Source organism: Peromyscus maniculatus, chromosome 1, assembly GCF_049852395.1.
Source record: "Peromyscus maniculatus bairdii isolate BWxNUB_F1_BW_parent chromosome 1, HU_Pman_BW_mat_3.1, whole genome shotgun sequence".
Taxonomy (NCBI): Eukaryota; Metazoa; Chordata; class Mammalia; order Rodentia; family Cricetidae; genus Peromyscus; species Peromyscus maniculatus.
The window spans coordinates 112,860,654-112,887,575 of NC_134852.1; the positions used below are offsets into that span (position 1 = coordinate 112,860,654).

Genomic DNA, 26,922 nt, shown 5'->3' on the forward strand with positions numbered 1-26,922 from the left:
ATGCTCCCACACCCAGCATTTTTACATGGGTCCAAGGGATCAAACTCAGGTCTCCATTCTTACAAGGCAACTACTTTAACGATGATGCCGTTTCCCCAGTCCTAATACTCACGTTTCTTACTTTGCCTTACTTCCTGCATAGGAGACTATATGTACTCTTTTTTAGTTTGCTTTTTTTATTTAATCATACTTCTCAGGAAACATTTTATATAAATCTGCTGTCTCCCATTTTATGGCTGCACAGTATTCCATTCCTGGCCTATGCATGTACATGATTTTTAATATTCTGTAATCATAAACAGTGCAACTACATATGACCTGTTTGCTGTATATTTTGATATTACTGGCTGTGTGTCTGTCATAAAATCCTATAAGCAGTAGTCCTAGTTAGGAGGACATGTGCACAGATCTTTTGGTTACATACCAGATGTTTCTCCTCCACAGAACTTCTGCAGCTTCACACTCCCACTTATCTTACACAAGAGTGTCTGTGCCCCCCCCAGCCCCTCAAAGACTGGATTGTCAAGCTTTGGGACTTTTGTCATAGTAGAAGGGAAATAGTATTTCTTCCTTAGTTACTTCGTTTGGTTCTCATTTAAATGTATTGGAACATCATTTCATATATTTAAGAACCATTTCGGCCAGGTGGTGTGGCACACGCCTTTAATCCCAGCACTCTGGAGGCAGAAGCAGGCAGATTTTTGTGAGTTCTAGGCCAGCCTGGTCTACAAAATGAGTTCCAGGACAGCCAGGGCTGTTACACAGAGAAACCCTGTCTCCAGAAATAAGGGAATCATTTTGATTTTCTTTTGTGAATTTTTTTTTTTAAAGATTTATTTATTTATTATGTATACAGAAGAGGGTGCCAGATTTTATTACAGGTGGTTGTGAGCCACCATGTGGGTGCTGGGAATTGAACTCAGGACCTCTGGAAGAGCAGTCGGTGCTCTTAACCTCTGAGCCATCTCTCCAGCCCGTGAATTTTTTTCTGTAGGACTTTTGGTCTTCACTTTTCCCCTTTGTTATTTTTGTTTTGGTTTTGTTTTTTGAGTCTTGCCATGCTGTCCCAGTTGGCCTGGTACTCACTTTGAAGTCCAAATTAGTTTCAAACTCACAGCAATCCACCTGATTCAGCCTTCTGAGTGCTGGGATCAGAGATATACACAATACCCAGCTCTCTTGTTTTTTTTGTTTGTTTGAAGATTTATTTTTATTTGTTTGGGTGAGCTTGTGCCATGTGTGCAGCTGCCCAGGGAAGCTAGAAGAAAGTATCTCCCGCCCCCCCCGCCCCCGCCCCCCCCCCCCGAGACAAGGTTTCTCTGTGTAGTTTTGGTGCCTGTCCTGGCTCTCACCCTGTAGACCAGGCTGGCCTCAAACTCACAGAGATCCACCTGGCTCTGCCTCCCGAGTACTAGGATTAAAGGCATACGCCACGACCACCCGGCAGAGGTATCTATTTTAATTTGACCTTTACTTGGTGCCACAAATCTGGTTCATCCTGCAGCCTCAGCTCTAGGACAGACTTGGTAAAGTCCTCAGAACTCATTAGGGAAAAGCACCGTTGAGTAATAATACAGCCCAGGCAAGGAGTTCACCAGAGTGGTCCTGTGCCTGTTCTCCACCCTCTCCTCACTCCTCTTCCCCCCACCCTCCGGATAACTGCTAGGTGTAGAGAGGGAGCATAAACTGGGAGAGTTGTTGGCAGCAGCCTCTGTGCTGGGAAAATGCAGCAGTTTTATGAGGAAGATGAGTAATCCCTTCAGCCTTGATGGGAGGCTGAGAAGCACCAGATAAATGGTTCCTTTGCCCAGACCTGTAGCCTATGACATTTGATACCATATTAAAGACACCTCTTCCACACTTGTGACTCTTCACACTGGTAAGTACAGTTAAGAAGATCCCACTGGGATGTTCCTGCACTTGTTTGCACAGTCAGCTATGAATAAGTCTTCCTGAAGTGCAGAACAGAAGTCTGTGAATGTGGCTTATTCTAGAATCTAGAGGCTCATTCATTGCTTTTATGTTTTGTTTTGAGACGATGTGTTGATATCTAGCTTAGACTGGTTCAGATTTATAACAGTCCTCCTGCCTCAGTCTTTCCAGTGCTGAGATGATGGGCTTGAGCCACCACAACTGCTGATACTTTTTAAAGAAGTCTGGACTGAGCTTTGGGGAACAGACTTGTGAGTGGAAGCCTTCTCTCCACTGCTATGGACATCAGCTGGGATTGGTCAACAGACGCTTAAACATCTGGTCAGCTCAGCCCTTTGGGGTGAGCAGTGTTTTATAGACAACCCATCAAGATTGATTGGCCTTCTAACTGAATTAGCCAGATGTGTGGGCATTGTGTGCCCTTTCCTCAGCCTCCTCCAATGTTGTTAGAGGAAAGCAGACATGCGATTAGCATGTTTGAAGATGATGTGGTTTTAGTGCGTAAACAAAAGAGGCCTCCTCCCGCAGACTGTGGCTCTGCCACAAACGCCAGCAGTATAATTACAACTGCTGAATTTAGCCTAGACCTAAGCTTGGCTTCCTCAGGCTCAGCTGCTATTTGCAAGATGGGAAGGGGAGTCAAGGCTGACAGAGCCTAGGGGCCCAGGCTCTTATATTATATAGTCTGCTCCAAGCTCTGCTTTATTCAGAGCATGCTGACACCTTTGAGGGTAGTGTGCTGGATTGTGGGGAGGAGGAGAAATAGGGCTAGTCTGAAACCCATAACTTCACAAAACTTTCAACAACAACAACAAAAATGAGCTGAGCTTCTGGCCCCCAGTGCCATCCCATGCTACTCAGAGCATTATGTGTGTGTGCAAAGTCCCACAGGCTTGCAGAGAGCTGGGGTCTGAGGCAGGAGACTTGCCTTTTGCTTGTCTGGCTCTGCATGTGCCGTGTGTTTGGGTGCTCATTCCTTTGGTTGTTCACCTCCTCTGCTGACCACACTGGCCTGCATATTTTCCTTAGAACAAACGAGGCATTTTCATACTGCCAGTAGTATGCTGATGTTAATATTCTGTAAACAACTCACATGTGGTGTGTCCAAACCTGCCCTCCTCACACTGTCTTCCACACTGCATGCTTGGTGAATGACATTGTCACCATCTACCAGCTTCCACAGGAAAGCATTATCAGTGAGTCTGTTGCCTTCTGCCTCGGTGTTTAACAAGCCGTCTGTCTGTGGACTTCCTCTCAGGTCCGTCTTTCCTGTGCCCCACTCACCCTTAGCTCAGGCTCTACAGAGCCTCTAGCACCACAGCAGCCTCATTGTTGCCCTACCTTCCTTAGGGTCTCTGTCAACCCAGCCTCTGCCCTGCAAAACTGTTTGCTCCCCTGCTCTGAAACCTCCAGCAATTTCTGTGTCCAAGGTCAACCCAGATGCCTCACCCTGCATCCTTGTTCTCTGCAGTCCACATGAGTCTTCTGCCACTCTCTCAAAGATGCAGGGGTGATGGTTTGCTTTGAGACCGGGACCAGTCCCTGCTGGGCCCACAGGACGTTGTCTGGGAACTAGACAGGAGCTGTCTTCAAGGGCCTGCTAAATCATTCAGGCCCTAGCAGTCTTTCCTTCTCCAAGCCTCCTCATTCACTTTTCCCTGTGAGAAGCCCTTTCCTACTTCTTCAGCTATACAAGTCTGCTTAATCTTCAAGAGGCCACTCCTTACATCATCTTTCAGGCATTCCCTGGTGTCTTACATGAGGAGACTCACTTCTCACCCTCTTCCCCCACAGCAGAAAGCTTAAAATGTACAGATTTATTTCAGTTAAAGAGTTGACAAACAGATCCCTCTCTACTTCCCCTGCTTGCACCCCTTCTCTTGGCTCCACAGATTCTGCCACCAGTAGCCCTGGCCAGGCTATTAATGAAGGAAGAGCACCCAGTCCCCCTCCTGTCTGCTGTGAAAGTAAGGCAACCAGCTCCCTGCTCACCCCCCAGACCCATGCATATTCATAGGGGGCACTTGGTGCAGGAAGGACTGCTTAGTAATGACAATTAGAGGAAGCCTAACAGTAGCTGCCACTCATTGAAACCTCACTACATGCCAAGGCTTTTATCTCTTCTCATAACTAACCACAAGATACAGACTCTTATCATCTACATTTCCCATGTGTGTAAGAAGGGTACCAGACTGTCTGGGGACTTGCACAGGTTCATCCTCACGATGACAGGATCATTGTATTATATTTTGCTTATGTTCTCATGAGCCAGATTCCACAGTCAACACTACAGGGTAAAGTGGGTCCTGGAATGTTGGTTGGCTGATTGGTTGGTTGAATGGATCAGTGTTCTTCCCATTGAACTTGCCTTCAGGTTTAAGAGGCACTTGGCTGAGTGTCTGAAGCTTATGCCAAGAAGTATGGATTTTGTCTCATCTCCTAATGCCCAGCTGTACACAGACATGTTCCCTCCCACTCAGTAACAAACTGCCTGGAACTCTTTCCTGGCTCATATTTACAAGAGAATGTGATAAATTCCGTATTGATCCCTCCTGTTCCACTGTAAATTTTGCAAAAGATGATTAAATAGAGCAATAGAGTCTGCAGGCATTGTGGCTCAATATGTTGTGGACTGGTGTATCGACCTCCTCCATCCAAAGGCAGCCAGCGCCTAGCCCTGCTGCCCCAGACCAGTAATTAAAATCCTGTGAGACTGGGATTTAAAATCCAATCATATCCCTGAATCAAGCCTTCTAGCCTCCCCATGTGACGAGTGCAATAAGGTAACGGCAGGAGCGTGTTTATGTCTGTGCTGAAGCAGTCCCCATAGGGTGGGTAAGAAATGGAGAGTTGGGTAGCCCTGCTGGCTAAATCACTTCACCCTGACACCACAGCCACTTGTAAGACAAGCTGTAGGTACATAAACAAGTCCCAGCCAAAGACCACAACTCAGGCTGTAAGAGCAAAACATCAAGCACAAAAATGCACAAATTCTGTTTCACTGTGTGCTTCTATTCCCACAGACGGTGTGGTGAGTTCCAGTGAGTGATCTGGTCCTGATTAAGCTACTTGGGGAATTTGGCAGCCAAATGTGTGAGAATTTCCACCAGAACCCTGACTAACCTGAACTGAAACTAGACTTCCCTTGTACTGGGTCTTGCTGTCAAGGCTCATGCTGCTGTTGGAGACAGGTGTGTCCCCTCCTCCCTGCAGGATCAGGAGCTCCCTAGGAGCAGAAACAGCATCTTCTTACTCACTTTGTATCCCTCAGACCTAGCACACCGACAGACGTGTGAAGGACTCTCAGAAAGTATCTTTAAATGAATGAGTGAATATATAGAGAAATTAGCAGTTAATGCTGAAAAATAGGGCCTGACTGGCAAGATGGCACAGTAGTTAAGATCATTTGCTGCTCTTGCAGAGGGCCAGGGTTTGAGTTCCAACACCCACATGGTGCCTCACAACCATGTGCAACTCCATTTCCAGAGGACCTGACATCTTCTTCTGGCCTTCATAGGCACCAGGCACACAAGTAATGCACAGATATACAAGCAAACAAAATACCCATTCACATAAAATAAAATCTTAAAAAAAAAAACTATAAATGACATTTCAGTAGTACACTTACCAAGTAGCTATCCATTCAGTACATGAGTACTTCCGGTGCTGGAGAACGTGCTGTGCCATATTCTACCTTCAAACTTTCCGATGCTTATCAAGTCAGCCATGGAGTGCATCCAAGGGTCTTATTATTAACCTCCCAGTTCTGCATGGTGGCCAGCTTGGTCTCCTGAACTTTTTTTTTTCTCCAGCCCAAACTACCAACCAGTTCCATGAGCCATTTTTCTCACATGGCTTCTAAACCCTTTTCTACACCAGTTGTATTTCCCAGAACAATCTCTCTACTTTGTCTCTCTTCCAAAACCTATGACTCCTCCTTTATACTTTACCTCTTACTGTCAATCTTCTGTTGGATGTATTGGGTGCCTTTCCCACCCCAATTACATCTACAGATTTAATGAGTAGCCCAGCCCATGCTATCCATAGCAGAAATAAACATGCTGAACAGGACCAAACCCACCTACTGTCACTGGAACTCTTCTGGTCTATCTTTTACCCTATCCCCCTGGGGTCTGATTGTCTCTCAATCGCTGACTGACATCCCAGATGTTGCTGACTTCCAGCGTCTTCATTGTGACCACAGGGTTTTCCTGAGACATCCCATCAAATGTCTCTAACTGCCTGACTGAGCTCTCAGGTAGTCCTGACACAGGAAGAGGCTAGTCTCATGATTAACACGGACCATCAGTTGCCCAGCAGTCACCCACCTCTCTTTCTAGAGGCTCACAAAGCACCCTTTACTGGTATGTTTGGTTCCGGAGATAGGCATTCTATGGAAAGTGTATGGTGAGGTGAGTGCTTTAATGATCAAAAAAGGAAAGGACTCAGAGGCGCACACACACACACACACACACACACACACACACACACACACGCACACACGCACACGCATGAACGCATGTACATGTCACAGCATGCATGTGGAGGACAGAGGACAACTTGTGGGAGTTGGTTCTCTCCTTCATCATAGAAGTCCCAGGGCTCAAACTCAGGTCATCAGTCTTGGTGGCAGATTCCTTAATCTGCTGAGCCAAGTACTGAGTTTTTTCTCTGCTCCTCCCAGCTGTGGTTTCCCGGCTCCCCAGACTCATGGTGCATGATGGGAGGGGACCAATCCATCTCCTCACTCCTCCATCCAACGTGTTGGTTTCTCTCTTGTCTGTCCCCCTCCAGTCGGGTTCTGTTAGAAGATAAGGCCTACTGCTTTCACTATGTGCCGGTCCTTGGCCTGTCTGTGCTGTGGGACTTGATGGAGTGTCTGAGTGGTAGCTTTCTGTCCCCCAAACTCTGAAGGTAGTGGAGCCCCTCCTGCTCTCCATCACAGGAAAGGTCTCTGGGTGCTGTCTAGGAAGCTGAGTTACTGTGGCTCACCATTCCCTTTGCCCCAGACCAGGAACCCTAAATGGAAAGAAAGGAAATGCTTTGTCCCACCCTTTCTACAGCGTTGTCTGTCCCCAGCCCATGATGGGAAACTTCTCTGTCTTGCTTGGCCCTAGAGCATCTAAGCACATTGGAGGAGAAGGGGGCCAGGGAAGGGGAGATGGTCTTAATGTCTTTTTGAGTCATCAGGCCTTTGGTGGCACTTTGAGGTGGGATGGGGGAGCAAAGCGAGCTTCTTTATTTAAAAACAAAACTAACATTTCAAACATTTATGAAAGAGAATGGACCCCTGTTTTAAATCTTAGCTTCACTGTTTGCTCTATGACCACAGGCAAATTATTTCAACTCTGAGCCTGTTTTCTCTTGGTGTGATGAATTATTCAGGCACAGTATGTAAAGACTGTGCAACCAGCAAGTGTTAGCCTCTGTCCCTGCTCCTACTCATCTACCAGACCCAGGCAACCTGTAAAGTGGAAAACAACACCTCCCCTGCTTCCTTCACCAAATTGCCAAGGATTAAATCCATGGGTGTAGTCAGCAGAAGATGCGGCCTGGGATCCATGCCTTATAACTGTTCTTGGTTAAGGCGTGGCACGTCTCTGACAGTATCTGTCTAATGTGTGCACATGTTGAGCCGTGGTGAGTATGTGGAACATGGAAGACACTCCAGATGAGGCCTCAGGAGACTCTTGCTCCTTCTGCTGTGTTTCCTTTGTCGCTCTCAGTGAGCCTTAGATGTCTGCCTCTGGGAATGCAAGAAGAGTTGGTCAGTGTCTGGCCTCAGGAGTTATGGAGACTGGCTGTGACAGCTGAAGTGTGGCATGCCATGACCAGAAAAGGGAACGGGGAGAACAGGAACCCAGAGGAGAGATTCCTGGCCACTGTCCTTAAAGAATGCAGGATCTAGGTAGTCACGAGGACAAGGAGCAGGGCTCTGGGCTGAAGGAACTACACAGATCTCATGCCATAATGAGTGTGGTGTCAGGGAAGGCACGCAGCTTGTCCCACCATCTTTCCAAATGCTTACTTCCCAAAATGCTAGTCTACATTGGGCACCTCTAATCATGGAGGGATGCTTGTAATGCTCACCAAACCTCTCACTGCAGATAGGAAAGAGACTGCCAGAATCATGAAAGTCAGGATGAAGGGAGCAGAGGAGCAGAGGTAAATGTGAAGAGGAAGAGTGGATGAGAAAGCTTTTACAGAGATCACTGTAATCTTTTTTCAACCATATTCAAAAAACTCATAAAACCCATAGAGTTTGGCAGGACAGCAGTCAGAACAGTAGAGAAGTGCCCGGCCAGCAGGTGGTACTCCTCACCCGCCTGCTCCCAGCCTGGAGGGGAAGTGCTTCTCCTCTTCTCACGACAGACAGAGAGGCATCTGGGACCAGCAAAGAGTCTAGGGGTTCTTTCTCCCTTACAGGAAGGAGGGCATGACCACACACTTGCTGTAGGAAGGCTTTTCCAGCAGACAGAACAACTGCCATGTTCTCTCAGCCTCAGAAGAGAGCTCCTGAGGAGAAGATAGGTTTTTCTGGCAAATATGAGTAAGCATCTGTGCTGGGCCTGCGCTGGTGTACAGCAAGGTGGAGACGGAGGAGAGTGATGGCCTTTAATGGAGTTCTTGCAGGGGACAGACAAGGCTATGGGAGAGTAGAAGATGGTAGGCAGGCTTTGCTGAGTTCTGCTCCAGTCCCAAACAGCCTGGGGGAGGGAGGAAGGAGGCCTTCCTGGAGAAGACAGACTCGGGCTTAAAAGATGGAGTCAGTGGAGCCAGGGGACCACCTCTTCCTGATGCAGTAGAGAGAGGTGACAAGGGACCTCTTGGGAGTCGGAAGACTCATACGAGGTGCTTTCCCATTTGGAGCCTGGGTGATTGTCAAATCACAGGCACATGCTGACCCGAGAAGGGCAGTAGGCTCCTAGGCACCAGGGAGCCCGGCGTCTCTCACCGACTCCCCTTCCACTCCCTGCACCTCCTGGGTGAGGAGATCTCAGCCAACCACAGCAGCACCAACCAGCACCAGCTCCTTGCCCACCCAACTACCCCTACCCTACTTTCTGGGCCCAGTCCTTATTGACAGATCCCCCAGAATCTGAAGGAATTCAAGACAAATGGTTAAGAGGATGGAGTTAATAAAATTTGAAAAATCGAGGCCTGTCACTCCACTAAACTTTTTTCAATACCACTGACAGAAACATATTTCCCCAATGAGTGACCTTCCACAGCTGTAGCGGGCAGGCGCAGCCGCAGCCGCGCTGCCAGGAAGCCAGGCTGCTATTTATCAAATATTATAAGCTGGGACAACTAATCTGGAGCAGGAGAGGAAGGAGGGGTCCTGCACCACACTGCCTAGGGTGCTCCAGGTGTTTGCCCCAGCCCCAGACAGCCAGTGGGAGGTGACGGATGGCCTGCGATTAGTGCTCCCACCTCCTTCCAGCCCTCTCACTTGCTCCCAGAGGCCTGGCCCTCTAGGCCAGCTGCTTGGCCTGGAGGGGCCCTGGGTGGGAGGCAAGGGGAGGTCAGGCCAGGGCACGGGCCATCCTGATGCCCCCGGAGAGGGCAACGGGGTGAGGCCCAGCGTGGTTATTTATTGGAGTGTAATGGTTTGTGGCCGTTGGTCGTGAAGGTGAAATCGATCAGTGGTAGAAGTCAGGTTCTATCAATTATTAGAGCAATTAGTCAAGTCAGAGGGAGGGTGTGAGTCTGGGGGAGTAATATTGGATGGACATTATCCAGGTGCCCCCGCCTCAGCCTTCCTAAAGTGGGCAGATGTGCTGCCCTGAGGCTCCAGAACCTTGGAGAACCCGGCTGGTTTCCCCTGGCGAGTAGCCTGTCCTGCGAGTCTTCTGGACTGGAGCCGAGGCCCAGCGCTGCTGTAAAAGGAAGCCCGGGTGCTGGCTGGCCCAGGTGCAGAGAGCTCCTGCCTGTCCCCACCCCATGCTTTATGAGAAGTGACGCGACTCCTGCTAGAGATTACTCGGTGGCCAATGTTCGTGGCACACATTTTTCATTCTGTAAGCAAATATAGATCACTGACAGCCAGCGCTTGTCTGAGGCTGCTGATCTCACCCTCCTCCTTCCTCCCACCGCCTTCTTCTCTCGCCTTCTCTCCTCCTCCCCTGTGCCCATTCCTCCGCCCTTCCTGGTTCCTCTTCCTCTGGGAAGCTAACCCCACTCCACAGAGCACACGTCTAATGGCAGGACGCCCCTCCTGGTCAGAGAAAGGAGAGGCCTCTCCGTTACTCCTTTGAGGCCCCTGGCCCAGCTGTGCCATGGGAATGACTGGCTCCTGGGACCCCAGTGCCCAGCACCCAGAAAGCAGGGCCAGGCCAAGAGAGTAAACCCCAAGTGCTCTGGTCCTTCTTGAACTCTGTGGTTCTTGTCTGTCTGCCTGTCCTTGGGCACAGTGGCCAGCCTCGGCCTGTGTCACCGTCGTGAGCTCACCATGTCCCCATAGGCTCCTGGAGAGCTAAGTTTGTACTCAACTCAAACTCAGAGGACCCCTTTCCTAAAGACCGGAAAAGACGTCTGCAAAAGAGACAGAAAGACTGGTCATAGGATTGAGGGCAGTATTTGAAAAGAGGCCCTAAAAAACACAAAGGAGTCAATAGACAGATTACCAGTTACCACAGAACAGTAAGGAGGGATTAAAAAAAAAAAAAAAAAAAAAACAGATTCCCAGCGCTCAGGATAACCAGGCAGGGGAGCTCGTCAAGTTCAAGGATAGAGTGGGCTATATAGTGAGCTTAAGGCCAGCTCCTCCCTAAAACCAAAAACCAAATAAGCATGGGGGGAGGGGCTGAAGAGAGCTTTCACTTCCAGCAGACACATCAGGCAGCTCACAACAGTCTAACTCCAGATCCTATGCCTCTGACCTCTGTAGGCACCTGTACACACACACACACACACATACAATTAAAGTAAATCTTGAAGAAAAAAGAAGTATATAAAGAAGAAATGCTCATTAGCCCCGCCAGTCCCCATCCTGCACAGAGAGCCGCTGGTGTGCAGTGCCCAGAAAGTGCCAACTGATCTTAAAGAAAGAATGAGGCTCTGGGTGAGCCTCTGAGTTCTTAAAAGACTAGAAACTTAGTAATGCTGATAAACACACACTCTGTTCAGCCAGACTATGGGGGAGGTATGAACCTTACTGGAGGTAGGAAGATCCCTCCTCGCTGGGCACCCCCCTCACTAAGGAGGCCATACTTAGTGCTGTGGACGGTGAAGGAGCACTGGAGGATTTCAGCAGTAGGGTATCATTGCCACTTTGCAGAGGGTGTGGAGAATTGGAGTTAGGGAAACCTAGGGCTAGGGTGGACTCCTGGCTCAGAACAGTAGGTTGTTGTTTGTTTTTTACTCTTTACTCTTTTGGGGGGCCCACCACCGAGCTCCCAAATAAATCACACACAGAGGCTTATTCTTACTTATAAATGTCCAGCCTTAGCTTGGCTTGTTGCTAGCCAGCTTTTCTTAAATTATCCCGTCTAGCTTTTGCCTTTAGGCTTTTGCCTTTCTCTATTTTTGTACACCTTCCTTTCTTACTCTGTTGCTGGTTGTGTGGCTGAGTGGCTGTCCCCTGATGTCCTCCTCCTTCTCTCGTTTCCTGATCTCTCTCCTCCCAGATTTCTCCTTCCATATATTTTCTCTGCCTGCCAGCCCCACTTGTCCTTTCTCCTCCTCGACATTGGCTGTTCAGCTCTTTATTAGACCATCAAGGTGTCTTAGACAGGCACAGTAGCACAGCTTCACAGAGTTAAGCAAAAGTAACACACCTTAAAATAGTATTCTCCAACAACAGTAGGCCTGTGGCTCATGGTTGTACTTGAGTCCAGTTTCCATGTCCGTGTTTTGGTGATTTTAATTCCTCAAGGTTTCAAACATTAAATGAAAAGAAAAAAAAAGCCCACATAATAAGTGCAGAGTCAAGCATGAATACAGTGATCCATAGACTGTCACCCCAGGGCATCTACTGAAAAGACAGGAGACGTACAGAGTGTGGCATGGTGGCGTACACAGCTAGTTCCGCACTCGGGAGTCTGAGGCAGGAGGGATGGTCGAGCCACGTATCGAGGCCGGTTTGAGTGAGAGCAAATGGGGTGGGTACTTGGTGCCCCACTCCTGTAAAGCACCCAGGAAACTAAATCTTGAGTTCAGGGTCTGCTTGGGCTATATAGTAAGACACTACCACCTCAGGAAACTCAGGAAAACAAAGGCAACACAAATAGAGACTTGAACAATTGATGAATGTTCCAAACAGACAAAGGGGGGAAATAGCTCCTATGTCCAGCTAGTAGATAAGAAAATGTGATGTCACAGAACAGAACATTATTCAGCTGTGCTGCCACATGAAGGAACCTTGAAAACGTTCTATGAAAGAAGCCACACGGTGGTGGCCACATGTCATGCAATTCCAGCTATATGAAATACCCATAAAAAGAGAAAGTTAACCTTTGTGGGGGGTTTTGTTTGGTTTTGTTGTTTTGTAGTGGGTATGGGGTTTCTTCCTGGAGAGGGGTGAATTAGATAGTAGTTATGGTTACAACCCAAGATTAAACACCAAATGCTACACTTTAACACAATAGGTTTGTGGCCAGAGAGATGGCTCAGCAATTAGGAGCATTGGCTGCTCTTCTGGAGTACCTGGGTTTATTCCTAGCATCCACATAGTGGCTCATAACGCCAGTTGCAGGGGACCAGACACACTCTCTTGGCCTCTTCATGTACCAGGCACCAGCATTTTAGGGACCTATGGTAGCTCAGTGTTAGAGCACATCACATGTGTGATACCCTATTCCCAGCACTGTTTAAAATAAGAGGGGGCATGCCGGGCGGTGGTGGCGCACGCCTTTACTCCTAGCACTTGGGAGGCAGAGGCAGGTGGATCTCTGTGAGTCCAAGGCCAGCCTGGTCTACAGAGCGAGTTCCAGGACAGCCTTACTGTTACACAGGGCTGTTACACAGAGAAGTCCTATCTCGGAAAACAAAAACAGAAGCAAGATAGCTGGCATTGGTTAGAGTCAGGAAGAGAGTTGCCCAGAGCTGGGCTGTGGAGGAAGAGTCGGCCAGCCCTGAGAGTGAGAGGAGTCTTGTCATTTAAAGCCTTGCTAAGTACATGCCATTTACTGGCTGCTCTGTGCCAGCACTTAGAAGGAAGTCATGAGGCTCTTGGCTAACCTTTGTCCTCCAGTCATCAGAACATACACACTCTCATCAGCTACCAAGACAGAGCCACGGTCCAGAGGACTTGGCTGACTCTGGCTGGCAGAAAAGAAAAGAGCTGGGTATGGTGAGTCACATCTGTAATCCCTCCATTTAGGAGGCTGAGATGAGAGGCTTGCTTTGAGTTTGAGGCAAATGCCAGGGCTACATAAGGAGACTCTGTCTCAAATGAGACAAATAAGATAATATTAAGGAGAAAAGAAGCAGAACAGGGCTTTTAAATTACTATTTGGGCTATTCTGTTTTAGAAAGGAACCCGTTTATATGGCTTTGTGAATGGCTTTGTTCCTTTATATGCAGTTATTAGAAAATGTGAACATTTTAGTGAATATATATATGTATGTGTGTATATGTATATATGTGAATGCATGTGTTAGTGTATAAATCTATGAATTTATTTGCTGAGTTTTGTTAGCATGTTTAGCTGCATATACATATATATGAAGGCCCTAGTATATTGACCTCCATCAGGGAGGGCCACATATTCTCTCCTTCCAGAGTAACTTAGTATGTTTTCCTGTCATTCTGTAGTCTCGTAAATTTCCATGGGGATTCATACTGAAATTGAGGCTCCTAAGCCACCTGTGAATACTGAGAACCTGATAATCATTTGTATAGCTCTGACCATTTATCCTTTTTTTCCTGCCAGGAGCGAACCCCCTTCAGAGGAATGAGATGGGACACACACCCTTGGATTATGCCCGGGAAGGGGAGGTTATGAAACTTCTGAAAACCTCCGAGACCAAGGTGAGTAGTGAGAGGAGGCTGTAGGTACCCCCTGCATCATTTAACTTTCCACTTTTTTGCTGGGAGGGGGTGTGTGTGGGTGGCGAGTGTTTTACCTGTGTGTGTGTATATATGTACTCAGTGCATGCAGTGCCCAGAAGAGACAAGAACAGGGCATTAGATCCCCTGGACCAGAATTCAGACAGTTGTTAGTGTCCACATGGGTACTGGGAATGGAACTCAGATCCTCTGGAATAACAGCCAGAGCTCTTACCTGCTGAGCCATCTCTCTAGCCCATAACCTTCCACTTTTTCAATTACTTCAGGTGCCACACCAAAAGCACTTCTTAGGTGATCTTTTATTTTCTGGCAACTGGTCTTACTACATAGCCAAGGCTGGCACTCCCAGAATAAGTTATCAACTGAAGCAAATGCAGTTGACCACGAGGATATATAATAGGGTCCGTGCAGGAATGAGCCCAGAATACCTGGCTTTCTGACCCTTGTCTTGTTCTCTTTCTAGCATAGGGGATCTGTTGTCTGCAGACTGGCTGAAGTGCCGTAAGATAATCCCAAGTGCTGGGATTGCAGACGTGCATCACTAAGCCAACCATTGATGATTATTGTCTACTTAAGTTCACATCCAGCTCTGGCTATACCAAGAATAGGGAGCTTTGCTGTCATGAACATGGAGAGGGAGAGGCCCAAGACATTTGTGGCTTCTGAGAATTAGCGGTCACATTTTTTTTTATGGTTGATACACATTTACCTTTTTTTTTTTCTTTTTGTGGCATACGCCTTCATTTCCAGCACTTGGGAGGCAGAGTCAGGTGGACCTCTGTGAGTTTCAAAGCCAGCCTGGTCTACATAGAGATTTACAGCAGGGCAACATAGAGAGATTGGGTCTCAAAACAACAGCAATGGAAACAAAAAGTGATATGCCTAAACTCCAGTAAACGTTCAAAAGGTTTACTTCTTCACAAAACAATTATTTTCTTAAATTGCACACTGCAGGGCTGGGGTAGCCCAGTTATTCAGAGCACTTGCCTGACACACAGAGGGGCCTGAAAATTAAAGAAAATAAATTGTGAAGCTGAATGGGGACCATACAGTTTTGAGTCTTAGACGCCAATAGATCCGTGTGCCGCTACCAGGTGGACTGTGAAGGCCCAAGGTCTGGAGGTGGAGGGGTGCGGCCCGCCCTCCTCTGCACCTTCTCCTCCTGAACCTGGCAGTCACTGACAGCATGGTTCTGCAGCCTCGCCTATGAATGTTTCCCACACTGACACACAAACGCAGTTGTTCCATCTGCAGACTGTGTGTATTGGCTGCTGGGGCTCCGTTTGGACCAGCCTCCCAGTCACATTTATTTTTAAGGTGACAACCTCCCAGCTTCTTTTTAGCAGAAGCCAAATGAAGTCTTGAGCAAAATACTAGTTCTTAGCCAGGTAGTGGTGGTACACACCTTTACTCCCAAGTACTTGAGAGGCAGAGGCAGGTGGATCTCTGTGAGTTCAAGGACAGCCTGGTCTACAAAGCAAATTCCAGGACAGCCAGGGCTGTTACACAGAAAAACCCTGTCTCTAGAAAAAAAAAAAAAAAAAAAGAAGAGTTCCTCAGGCCTCACATCCCCTACAGCCTCCTACAACACCCTTCCCCTCAGTCCTCCGCCCTCCCCCTGCACACAATCTCCGTAAGAGACATCTCCAGCCCAATGTTATTTTCTCAACACTGCTGCTTCCAGATAACCTCAGGAAGTGTACCCTCAGCTCCTCGTTAGACTTGGCCAAGAACACGTCTGCGCTGTGTCAGATGGTACGGCATAGGGCTGGTGCTGGTCGTGCCAAGGTCTCTTTCCAAGTGAACAAGCATCTTAGTGTCCGCACAGGTCGTTAGGTCTCCTGAAGGCCACTTGACAAAATACGGTCCCCTGAGGGGGGTGGCCACCGTGTTAGCGAGGACGAGGTGCCCTCAGCATCCCCTCTCTTCTGCCGTCTACATTGTCTTTGGGTCGGCTGTCCCGTCTCTCCCTGCTCGCCTTTCTCTTCTGCTTCTTTTCACCAAGCTGCACAAGCTAGCTCTTTGAGGTGGATTCCTGTGGGAGAAGCTCCGTTTTTGCCCTGAGCTCCATCTCTCTCTGCCAGGCAGTAAGCCGTAGCTGCCCCTCCAGAGTTCAGGCCCTGCCATCTCTAGCAGTGACGCAGACTTGGAGGGTCCTGGGGTCCTGGCCTCAGACCTGCCCTCCTGCTTGTGTCTAGGTGTGTGTCTATTGCTGTGATGAAACAAACACCATGACCAAAACCTGTGTGAGGAAGAAGGGGCTCATTTCCCATCACAGCTCATCATCCAAAGCAGTCAGGGCAGGAACCTGGAGGCAGGAGCTGATGCAGAGGCCATGGAGGGATGCTGCTTACTGACTTGCTCCTCGTGGCTGGCTCAGCCTGTTTCCTTATAGAATCCAGTACCACCAGCCCAAGTGTGGCACCATCCACAATAGGCTGGGCCCTCTTCTATCAATCACTAATTAAGAAAATGCCTTACAGGCTAACCTACAGCCCAATCTTTTCTCCTTCTTCTCTTTCTCCTTCTCCTCCTTCTCCTCCTCCTTCTCCTCCTTCTTCTCCTTCTTCTTCTTCTTTTTGGTTTTTCAAGTCAGGGTTTCTCTGTGTAGCCCTGACTATCTTCGAGCTTACTCTGTAGACCAGGCTCACCTAGAACTCAGAGATCTACCTGCCTCTGCCCCCTCCAAGTGCTGCAATTAAAGGTGTGCGCCACCACTGCCCAGTACAGAGCCCAATCTTATGGAAACAGTTTCTTAATTGAGGTTCCCTCCTCTCAGATGACCCCAGCCTGTGTCAAGTTGACACAAAACTATACAGCACAATGTGAGTTACTGCTTCTCTGATCTTATCTTGCTCCCCTTCTGTTCTTCTCCTACACTGCACCTCACCAGTACCCAACCAACTAAGCCTCTTCTTTTTTTGTTTATTTGTTAGATTTATTTATTTATTATGTATACAGTCTTCTGTCTTGCACATATCCATGCAAGCCAGAAGAGGGCACCAGATCTCATTACAGATGGTTTGAGCCACCATGTGGTTGCTGGGAATTGAACTCAGGACCTTTGGAAGAACAAGCAGTGCTCTTAACCTCTGAGCCATCTCTCCAGCCCAAGCCTCTTCTACCTTGACCTACCATTCTCTAGTCAAATTATACTCATTATGGAAAATTTGTGAGTATTAGCATCATCTGTCTGATTATAGAAGATTTGGAAATAAGATGAAGAGAATTTAAGGTTCTTTAACTATTCATGGATGCCAGCTCTGTGCTGAACTGTGGGCTAAATAGCAGAAAACAAGGAAGTCACTCCAGGAGTTCAGAGTCTGACAGGCAGACAGGCGAATGAGTCAGTGGAGGAGTCAAGAAAGCTTCCTGAAAGAGAGTTCAATCGCAAGTAAAAATATCCTGCCTACTGTCCATGTATAATGCAACTCACATGGTTACTCCTAACAGTTACTGAGTGCCTCTAGGACCGTGCTGCGTGCTTAACATACACTTTCTCTGTTTCTGTAACAACCCTGTGCAGTTGCTCTTAATGCTCCCATCTCACAGATGGGAAAACTGAACAGGCAAGAAAGAAGGAAGTGACACACAAAATCAAGTTGTCTGTTGGATTTTAAAGAGATGTGCCTCAATGGTACTGTGAACTCTTTTGAGACCATATCCACATCTCTCTACATAGGTGGCCTTTTTGCCTAAACCTGCTGGCAACCATGTTTTATATGCCAACCCAGAATTCCCCAAAATTGTGAATTTAAAGACACAGGACTTTTGCAGCATTGGATTTTCTGCATCTATTGCCAGATGGCAAATGGGACAGTGACAGGGAGGGACTGGGAGACAGATTCTGCCATCGTGTCCCTGCTGTGTTATGTCCTCATCTGCCAGGCATTTGTGATACCTGCCTGACCCAGAAGGTGACTCTGACATCTCTCCTTCCCCCTTACCATTAGTGATTTCTGCATGTTTAAAATTATCTGTAATCCTAATTTTTCACTTTATTCCTCCTTTTAAAATATATCACTGGCTCTCAGAATCTCTGTCACCTTAGCTGGACCAGATGATTTTCTTGCAATGAGCTCTCAGGTTCTCTGGGTCTTTCAGCAGTCCCCAGGCCTAAGCTTTCCCCCCCTGGGGAGATCCACAGTGGAAGAGACCCAGCCACTGGCTGTGGCCTGCTGTCCTACTGGGGGAGAGACAGGCATCCTTTGCGCCATTATCAAAAGAACTGGCAGGTGTCTCAGGAGGGATGTACAAGGTTGTGGAGGTGGGGTGGCTCTAGGAAACTGGCTTGCCCACCTCCTGGCAGAATGGGCAGGGCAGACTTTATAGAAGAGGTTAGCCTAGATCTTACTTTGAATGATTTCAGAACATGGAGAGTTTAATACTTAACGCCTAGACCATTTTCATGTCCTAACTAAGAGATGAAAGAGAGGTAGAAATATACCTCTGTGTACATGATGGCAGATAAAACAAAAATATGGGGAGCTATCCCATGATGAATATTCAGCTGAGGGGGATGCGCGCATGCCAGCCGCAGCTCCTTTCCCGCTCCTCACTCCACTGAGACTCACGAGGAATTTATTGCTCATTTTAATCACACCCAGAGAATGAATTGGCAGGAATATTAGGCAGATAGGCCCGTCCTATATATTTTATTTGCATATCCCAGTGACAGCATCACAAGCACCATTCCTATCTCTATATTTTCTCATTTGCTTCAGGGTAGCTGGGGATGGGATGCTCCCCTGGGCCAGCATCCCAGGCTGAGACGCTGGTGCTCCCACCAGACCCGAGTGAAGCCGCAGGAGAGGTGGGGCAGGCACCCAGGAGGGCAGGAGGGCACAGCTTCCTCCTGGCACCGTGCTCCGTGTCCCGTGGTCCCTGCTGCACATCTCAGCACAGGGACCTGCTTGCCTGTCTCTGTGGCCCTACCGAGGGCCACATAGGTGCTAGCTTCATGGGAACAAGCTTCTCTGAGGTCTCTCCTCCCACCCTTCAAGAACTTTCCGTTGAAACATATTTGTATAAGGAAGATGTATATATCAGAGACATGGTTTGTGTGTTGTCACAACAGCCCTGATAAGGAAATTATCCCAGAGGCCTGTCCATTTCCTGACTTTCCCACCTTTATTTTGGTCCAATTTCAAAAATCATGGAACCAGTTCCAATAAACTTTTTATTGGACCCCCAGCTGCTAATATTTTATCACAGTGGTTGTGTATGTAGATAGGTAGGTAGAGAGATAGAGAGGTAGATGTGTGTAGGTAGATAGATAATTATATAATTATACATGAAGATATAGGTAAATTTTTCTGATACATTTTAAGGTTGTACTCTTGGTGATTCTTTATTCTGTGTGTGTGGGAGGGGTTGTTTGCTTGCTTGCTTGTTTGTTTGTTTGTTTAAAACAAGTATTTGACTGGGCAGTGGTAGCTCTCATACTTTTAATCCCAGCACTTGGGAGGCAGAGGCAGGTGGATCTCTGTGAGTTCCAGGACAGGCTCCAAAACTAGGCAGATAAACTTCCCTGACTTGAAGTCAGGGAAGGGGAAAAAAAGGATTTGTTTGTATTTTGGGAATTTGCTTTTTTCTATAGGGATTGAACCCAGAGCCTCAGGACCACTGAGCATGTGCACTACCACTGAGCAACATCTCAGCCCACCTTGTCTTACATGCTGTCAACACAGTTATCAAAATCACAATGTCAAAAATAATGGATATTGATCATAAATAACCCTCCCATGATATTCAGATTCCCGGCTCTGCAGGATTCTGTTTGCAAGGAAAAAAGTCTGGGGTCCTTAAACTGATCCTCTGACAGGGACTGGTTTCTCAGTCTCTCCTTGTCTTTTATGATGCTGCCATTGTCACAAGTACAGGCTGGTGATTTTGTAGAATATCCTTCATTTTGGGTCTCCCTACTGTTTCCTTCTGATTCAACTTGTTAGATATTTCTGACCAGAACACCCTCTGGGGTTTATTTGCGATAAATTCACTATGTAACCCAGTAGTAGAAGCAAAGAGAGCAAATCTGTGTTTTACATCTCATCTTCATAATTAGACCTTAAACTCGGTGAAGATGAGGCTTCTCTCACCCCAGGCAGAAAGTACAGGCTCCAGAGGCAGCCTTCCAGGGTTAATGACCTCTCTCTCCTGCCACCGGTAGATCTGGCTTGAATTCCCTTATCTCTCCAATCAAGACAGTGACTCGGTCAACCTTCTAGAGCTGTGAGGATCAAAACACTGACCCCAGATCAGTCGAGACCCATCAGTGATGCTGAAATCTAGAAACTGAAAGCTTGCAAAGTGACAGAATATTTACTTCACAATGTCAAAGACTCCCCTAAAAATAAAGGGGAGAGTGGCAGTGGAGAAACCTGGCAATTACCACTTTATTATCCAAGGGATGGAGGATGAGGAGCCATGGGATTGTCAGCATCACATGCCCGGAACCTGAGAGCATCCCACTCCTTTCCTCCCTGTACCACTTGCTTGCCCTTCTTAACGTTCCCTCGCCAGTTTTGGAACAACCCAGCCATTTACAGAGATGTGACACGGTCAAAATCACACAAGTAAATTCAAGCCAGGTCTGTTGGCAGCAGGAGAGAGAGCCCTATCCCCAGCAGGACGGCTCTGGAGCCTGCAAAAGAAGGCCCAGTACAAGCAGAGGCAGGGGGCCCTCTGGGTTGACATAGAGAGCTGAGATTTTTAAAACACTTCTCTAGCACATAGAGGAGGGACTGGAAAAGTGAAGATTGGGTTGTGGAAGCTGACCTGGTGGTCACCAAGTCCAGCGGGACTGACGCTAGCTACCCTGTGGTCAGCCCTTTTCACATGGAGTGTGTTTTATGGACTAGTTCAAGAGGCTTTCAAGTCCATTCCTACCTGTCACCCCATAGTCTCCTCTTCCCATTTGATTGGTGTCCCTCAGACTTATTGTATTTTTATATAACTCAATAAGGCAGTTTCCTTGTGTTGGATAACCCTGGATTTCCTCGGCTATCGTCACTTCACCCCAGTCTCCTCTGTGCCCTCTAGACCCCTTTGTTGACCTTCCTGTGTAGTTCTTCCTATCACCACATTTCAGGGACATGAAGTCCTGACCATGGCCTAAGTTCAGATCTGAGTTAGGAGTCAGAAGTGTGGGACACACCTGAGGCCATAGGAATAGCCGGTTTCTCTGGCTGTCTCACCTTTCCAAGAGAGCTTGCACACTTGGCTGGACCTCTCTTCTGTTCCTTCCTCTACACCTCACAGCCCTACTCTTGTCCGGGGACTTATTCTGCCCACCTGCTACCAGCACACAGCTGCCCTCTCCTTACCAGCTTCGTTGTCAAGCCTGTCCCCTAAGACATGCCTCGTCATCAAGATGCTTGTCATGCGCCTTTCACCCAAAGCCCTTTGCAGCACCACTCAGCCCTGCCACTCACCTTGGAGTGGAACAAGCTTAGCTAGGCTCCCAGCCCTTTCCTGTAAATGCTCTCATAGCCAGGAGGAGTGCCATATTAAATCAAGACTGATGGAAACCAGGGGCTCTGATTATCCAGCCAAGATGCAGCATGGGAAGCTGGCTACTGCCAGCTCCAGGTGAGAGTGTCTGAAGATAATTGTCCCAGGCTTTTATTAAGAAAATGGTCACTCTGCACAGCTGCTCTCCTGGCAGCCCCTTCGCAGGACCTCAGTCCAGCACCCTCTGCTTCTGTTGGCTCCTTACCTGCCCTGTCTTCTAGGTAAGTGGAACCCTCCTAAAGCAGACCCTTGAACTCTGTCCCGTACCTTCCTCCGCCAGCCTCAAAGAGCCAGGCACAGCACAGCGATAGCCTGCATCCGTGCGGCTCTCGGAGCTCTCCTCCTCCTGCGTCCTCTCCCCTGAGTGAGCAAATGCAAATATACAGACCAAGTGTTTCCCTTCTCCAGTTCTTCGTTTGTTTGTCCCCCGACTGACTAACTTTCCATAAGGCTGGGCTTGGGACAGATGCCTTTAAAAAGTGACCTGGGAGTGGGGAGGGGCTGGAGAGATGGCTCAGTGGTTAAGAACACTGACTGCTCTTCCAGAGGACCCACATGGCAGCTCACAACTGTCTGTAACTCCAGTTCCTGGAGATCTGACACTGTTATACCAATGCACATAAAATAAAGTTAAATTATTTTTTTAAAAAGTCACCTGTGCCTAGTATGGACAAGACCCTAGTAGTGTAAAACAATACAAATTAAAAGGTGATTTAGCACACTTTTTAGTACAAACTCTTCTATACCTTGGCAAAACAACACAAAACAGTAACATGTGGCCTCATTTAACCCCCAACATGCTGCACATTGTTTAATTTGTGTGATAGTCATGCTACGTGTATATACATGCAGAGTCGTGTACGCCATGGTGCACGTGTGTGTGTGGCAGTCAAAGAGCAACCTTCAGAAGCTGTGCCCTCCTCCTCCTCCCATAGGATCTGTGGATTGAAATCAGCCGGTCAGGTCTGCAGAGCGAGTACTTGAACCCAGGGAGCCATCTTGCCAGCCCTCCTGTACATTTTTATCAAAGAAATCTATACACGTTCAGAAATTTTTCTAAATACATAGCTATTTCAGACTTGATGCTTAGCAGGATCTGAGTGTGTTCTAGGAGTTAATTTCACTGGAACCTTTCCCAAGACCATCTAGGAAGCTCCCAAGAAACCAGTCATTCATACCCGTTCCCCCATGCTCTCTTCCATAGTAATTAGAGACTTTTGCCCTTTGTCCAAGAAATTAATGGGACTTCTAAAGCAACATACAATCCTGACCCCAAAGAAGAGTTACAGGAAGAAGAAATGTTTTCTGGAGAATACTTGGGGAACCATCATGGTCATAGGTCACTCCGCAAGTGGAATCAAGTCTCATTAGGCATTACCTGGCACAAAGGAGAGAGGTGTGTTCTATGAGGCCCCATGGAAAATATGCAGGGACAGAATTCCATGCCATGTAAGGGGAACTGGTGGCCAGGATGGCTGCCTCAGGTCGTCAAGGAGTCTCCAGAAATAGACGATGTGGAAACAGCACCTGCGGACTGAGGTTCCAAGAGAGGGAGCCTCAGGAAGTGCTGCCCGGGCAGTGGACACCCAAGTGGACTTGGTTCCAGCTTCCACTTAAGCCAGAGCACCTCTGTGGTCCTCTGCCTGTGATTGATTGACTCAAAGGAATCCTCCACCCTTGCCAAAAACAAAAACAGATGATAGATTAGCCAATTGCTTACCAGCCGGAGTAAAAAGAAATCGTATTTATCCTCGGGAGGCAGAGGCAGGTGGATCTCTGTGAGTTCCAGGCCAGCCTGGTCTCCAAAGCGAGTTCCATGACAGCCAGGGCTACACAGAGAAACCCTGTCTTGAAAAAAAAAGAAAAGAAAAGAAATCGTATTTATCCAAGACCAGGGCTGGCATCTACTCAGGATTACAGTGCTTGCCTAACATGAGCAAGAACCCTAGGCCCAATCCCCACTCCTGGAAGGAAAAGGAAAGGAAGAGAGAAAAATACGCTCAAACACTTGATAAGGGTAGGTACTTGGAAGACATCTCTGACTACCACCTTTTATCCACCCATATCTGCTGCGTGCCAGGCTCTGCCAAGTGCTTATCTCCTTCCCTCCTTAAGCTTCCTATAGGGTGGGTGTGAGCACTGTCGCCATGCTGTAGTGAGGGAACTGAGATCCCGGGAGGAAAACTCACTACCCAAGGTCACTAGCTCTTAAATGATGAGGTCATTGGAGTTCATATCTGTCTACAGAGGAGCTTTTTCATTCTGCCACATAACTAATTCACTATGAGCCAGAAGAGGAGCCCACCTTCAGATGCATAATGACTAAACACTGAGACCCTGGAGGAAGTGCTGAGCACAGTGCCTGGCACACAGCAGTCTCATGGCAATGTGTAAACACGCCAGCAAATCCTGGTGAGCCAAGTTGATCTTCAGGGTCTGTCCAAAGTTGACATCATTCCAGCGGGTGTGTGTGTGTGTGTGTGTGTGTGTGTGTGTGTGTGTGTGTGTGTGTGTGTGTGTGTGTGTGTGTGTCTTGCCATCAGCACCTCCCAGCCCAGTGGGCCTGAGTGCTGAATGGGCTTGTGGGCAGGGAGGAGGAAGAGGCAGATATATGGCTGGAGTTGGCAGAGCCAGGTGATGTATGTGGCGCCTGAGGGAGCTGCACAGTGACACTCTGGATTCCAGCCGGCAAGCGTCACTCCACTGGGATCGGCGCCGAATTATTGCTCCATATGAAAGCGAGGACTGATGGGAGCTTTCAGTTACAGACTGATAGCAACAGCCAAAATTGGATTGTTTGCTATTTATTTTTTTTAACTTCTGTCAAGGTCACTACTATAACAGGAAAACACTACACAAGCAGCAGGTATTTTTCATCCACTCTGCCCGCAAGAACCATCTGCAACCACCACTTCTATGACAGGGCCTTACCTTGGCAGCGCTCTCCCAAGAAAGATGCCCGAGTTACTAGGGCTGCCTAAGACCTGGCATTTGCCCCTCAGTTTAAGACTTGCCTGTTTCTGCTTCAGGAAATGATTTCCCATCAGGCCTGTACCCTCAGCCCCTCTGCCCGGCTGCCAGTCCTCCAGCTTCTGCCAATGTCCTGTATCCCAGAAAGCTCCTCCCCACAAGCATCCCATAATTGTCTATCTTCCCTTTTCTGTACACCTACACCACCCCATGGAGCTGTTAATTCTCTCCCTTTTGTGTCTACCCTTACATTAATTTTTACACTCACCTGATGAGGATGCTGGGTCAGAGTCCATGACAGAAACAGCTGGAACCTGCCCGTAGGAAGCACTCTGTGGAGTCAGGATAGGCTGACAGACGTTTTTAGTGAAAGGTACAGTCATGGACAGAAGCAGTAACCACTGTCACAGCATGTGGAGAGGGCTGGTTCTGCTCAAGAAGCATTTGTGGGTAGGCCCTGCCACTCCTGCTTGTCCTGAACAGTGGGGCTAGGGATGATCTGGGCCAGCCTTCCGTGGTCAGGAGCCAGAGCAGGACCCCTGGAGCCCCAGCATCTGCAGCTCTCCCCTGCACTGAGGGACCTTTAACCCAAGGTCCTGCTGAGGCCTGCCTCCCTGAACCATTTGTTCTTTTCCCCAGTACATGGAGAAGCAGAGGAAGCGTGAGGCAGAAGAGCGGCGCCGCTTCCCGCTCGAGCAGCGACTGAAGGAACACATCATTGGCCAGGAGAGTGCCATTGCCACTGTGGGTGCAGGTGAGTCCTCAGCACTAGTCAGGTGGGGAAGGGTCAGGGTAGCTTGTGCTCCGCTGCAGAGGTGCAACTCTTGCTGCCCCAAAGCCAGAGAGATGCAGTTTATATCCAAGGTTATCATTTGCTGAGTACCATCTGTATGCCAGGTATTGTCTTAAAGTTCTTGGCATATTTTAGGTCATTTAGTCCTTATAGCAGTGCTATGAGATGGGCACTATCAAATGCCATTATACAGAGAACATGGTGCAACATTTAAGAAATTTGCTTGAGGCTACTTTCCTGTGCTTAGAATTGAACTCTTGCAATCATCTGGTCCACTACCCCCATCTCCTGCTTTTAAGGTGGGACACCTGAGACTCAGAAAGGGGTGGTAACTAAGCTAGAACAAGGCTTCAGTTTCTATATGCTAGCCAGCCCAGGACTCAGTCCCAAACTTTGAGAATGGTTTGCCAGCAGCTGCACAGCTGGATCTTACCAAAAACATCTTCATTTCCCCACTAATGAAGGGCTCATTGCTATCCTGAGGGCCTCCTGCCAAGCACAGCTGTCTCTTGACAGATGTGAACAGTGGGTGCTGGTGAAGGTAGGGACTTCACCTTTGTTCTGCAACTCAGACCCGTGCCTGTTTCAGGGTGACTTGAGTGAGGTGAGGCAGGGAAGCAGTTGCCTGTGCCAGATTAAACTAAGTGGGATGGGGGTAGAGGGTCATCCATCGAGACACGTGATTTCCCAAGGATATTCTCTGCACCAGCAGCCACAGTTTCAGGCCTTGATTTACACCTATGAAGTCATGAAGTCAGGAAGTCAGAACCTAGTTTTATGTTTTGAACAGGCCCTTTAGCCTATCTGCCGTTCAGCTAGAGTGAACTGTCCATGCTAGTCCTGCTGACTGGTCCCTCTAGTCTCTAAACATCTCATCCCATTGCATGCCACCCAGTGTCTGTTCAGGACTCACCAGCTCTACCTACTAAGAAAGGGACCATCAGGCTGGAATCCAGGCTGCTCTCTTTGGGACATTCTGGGGACACATTAGGGAGTAATTAGAAAATGGTGGCAGTTACCCCAAGACACCTTGAGCCCAACCTTATCTCCATCATCCTCATGTATCATGAGACCTCATGAGCCCTTCACCAGGGGCCTGACTCCTTCAGCAGATGAATGGAGCCTAGGGACCAAAGATGCCGTCCCGTCCAGAAGTCAGAAGGTAACCTGCAGTATTATGTAGGTGCTGAGAAGAGCCACCACTTGGACCCAGTTCTGCTCCTTGATGCTCCTAGGTTCTAATTATACACATCTGCCTCCAGCTGCCACTTATGGGGTGGGCATTTTCCTAACCTCTGACCTTCACTTCTAAGCAGCCCCTCAAGCCCAGAAGCTCAAACACTCCCAAGACCAACACCCGCATGACTCTGAAGCCCACGCTTTTCTATCTGCCACCAGCCCACAGTCTAGTCCCTGTCCTCAAGATGTTTGCTTGAGTTGGATCCTGTACTCTAGAGGTCACGCCCAGAGCTGATTTCTTTCACCTGTAACTGGGCACCCAGTCCCAGCTTGCCTCTTCCCCAGCACTGAGCTGACCTCTGGTGCCTGTCTTGATGTCGTCCCTTGCAATTGGTTCAGACTGGCTGATCTACTGTCTACCTCCAAGAACTGTCAGAATATGTACCCTGGGAACTCCATTCCCTGAAAGCCTCTCTCTGTCTTCTGAACTCCGCATTAGGTCAGCAGTGAACTGACTGCCAGGA

General features: G+C 48.2%; 1 protein-coding gene across 4 annotated transcripts in view; it reads left to right on the plus strand.

Moving 5' to 3' along the window:
• Clpb (ClpB family mitochondrial disaggregase) overlaps positions 1-26,922 on the plus strand; it is a 127,670-nt gene that overhangs the window by 80,297 nt on the left and 20,451 nt on the right. For all 4 annotated transcript variants that reach the window (XM_006993275.3, XM_015986844.3, XM_076548577.1 and 1 more), the window contains 2 exons: positions 13,808-13,905; positions 25,066-25,180. In XM_006993275.3, coding sequence (XP_006993337.1) covers positions 13,808-13,905; positions 25,066-25,180 — 213 coding nt within the window. The remainder of the gene's footprint in view (positions 1-13,807; positions 13,906-25,065; positions 25,181-26,922) is intronic.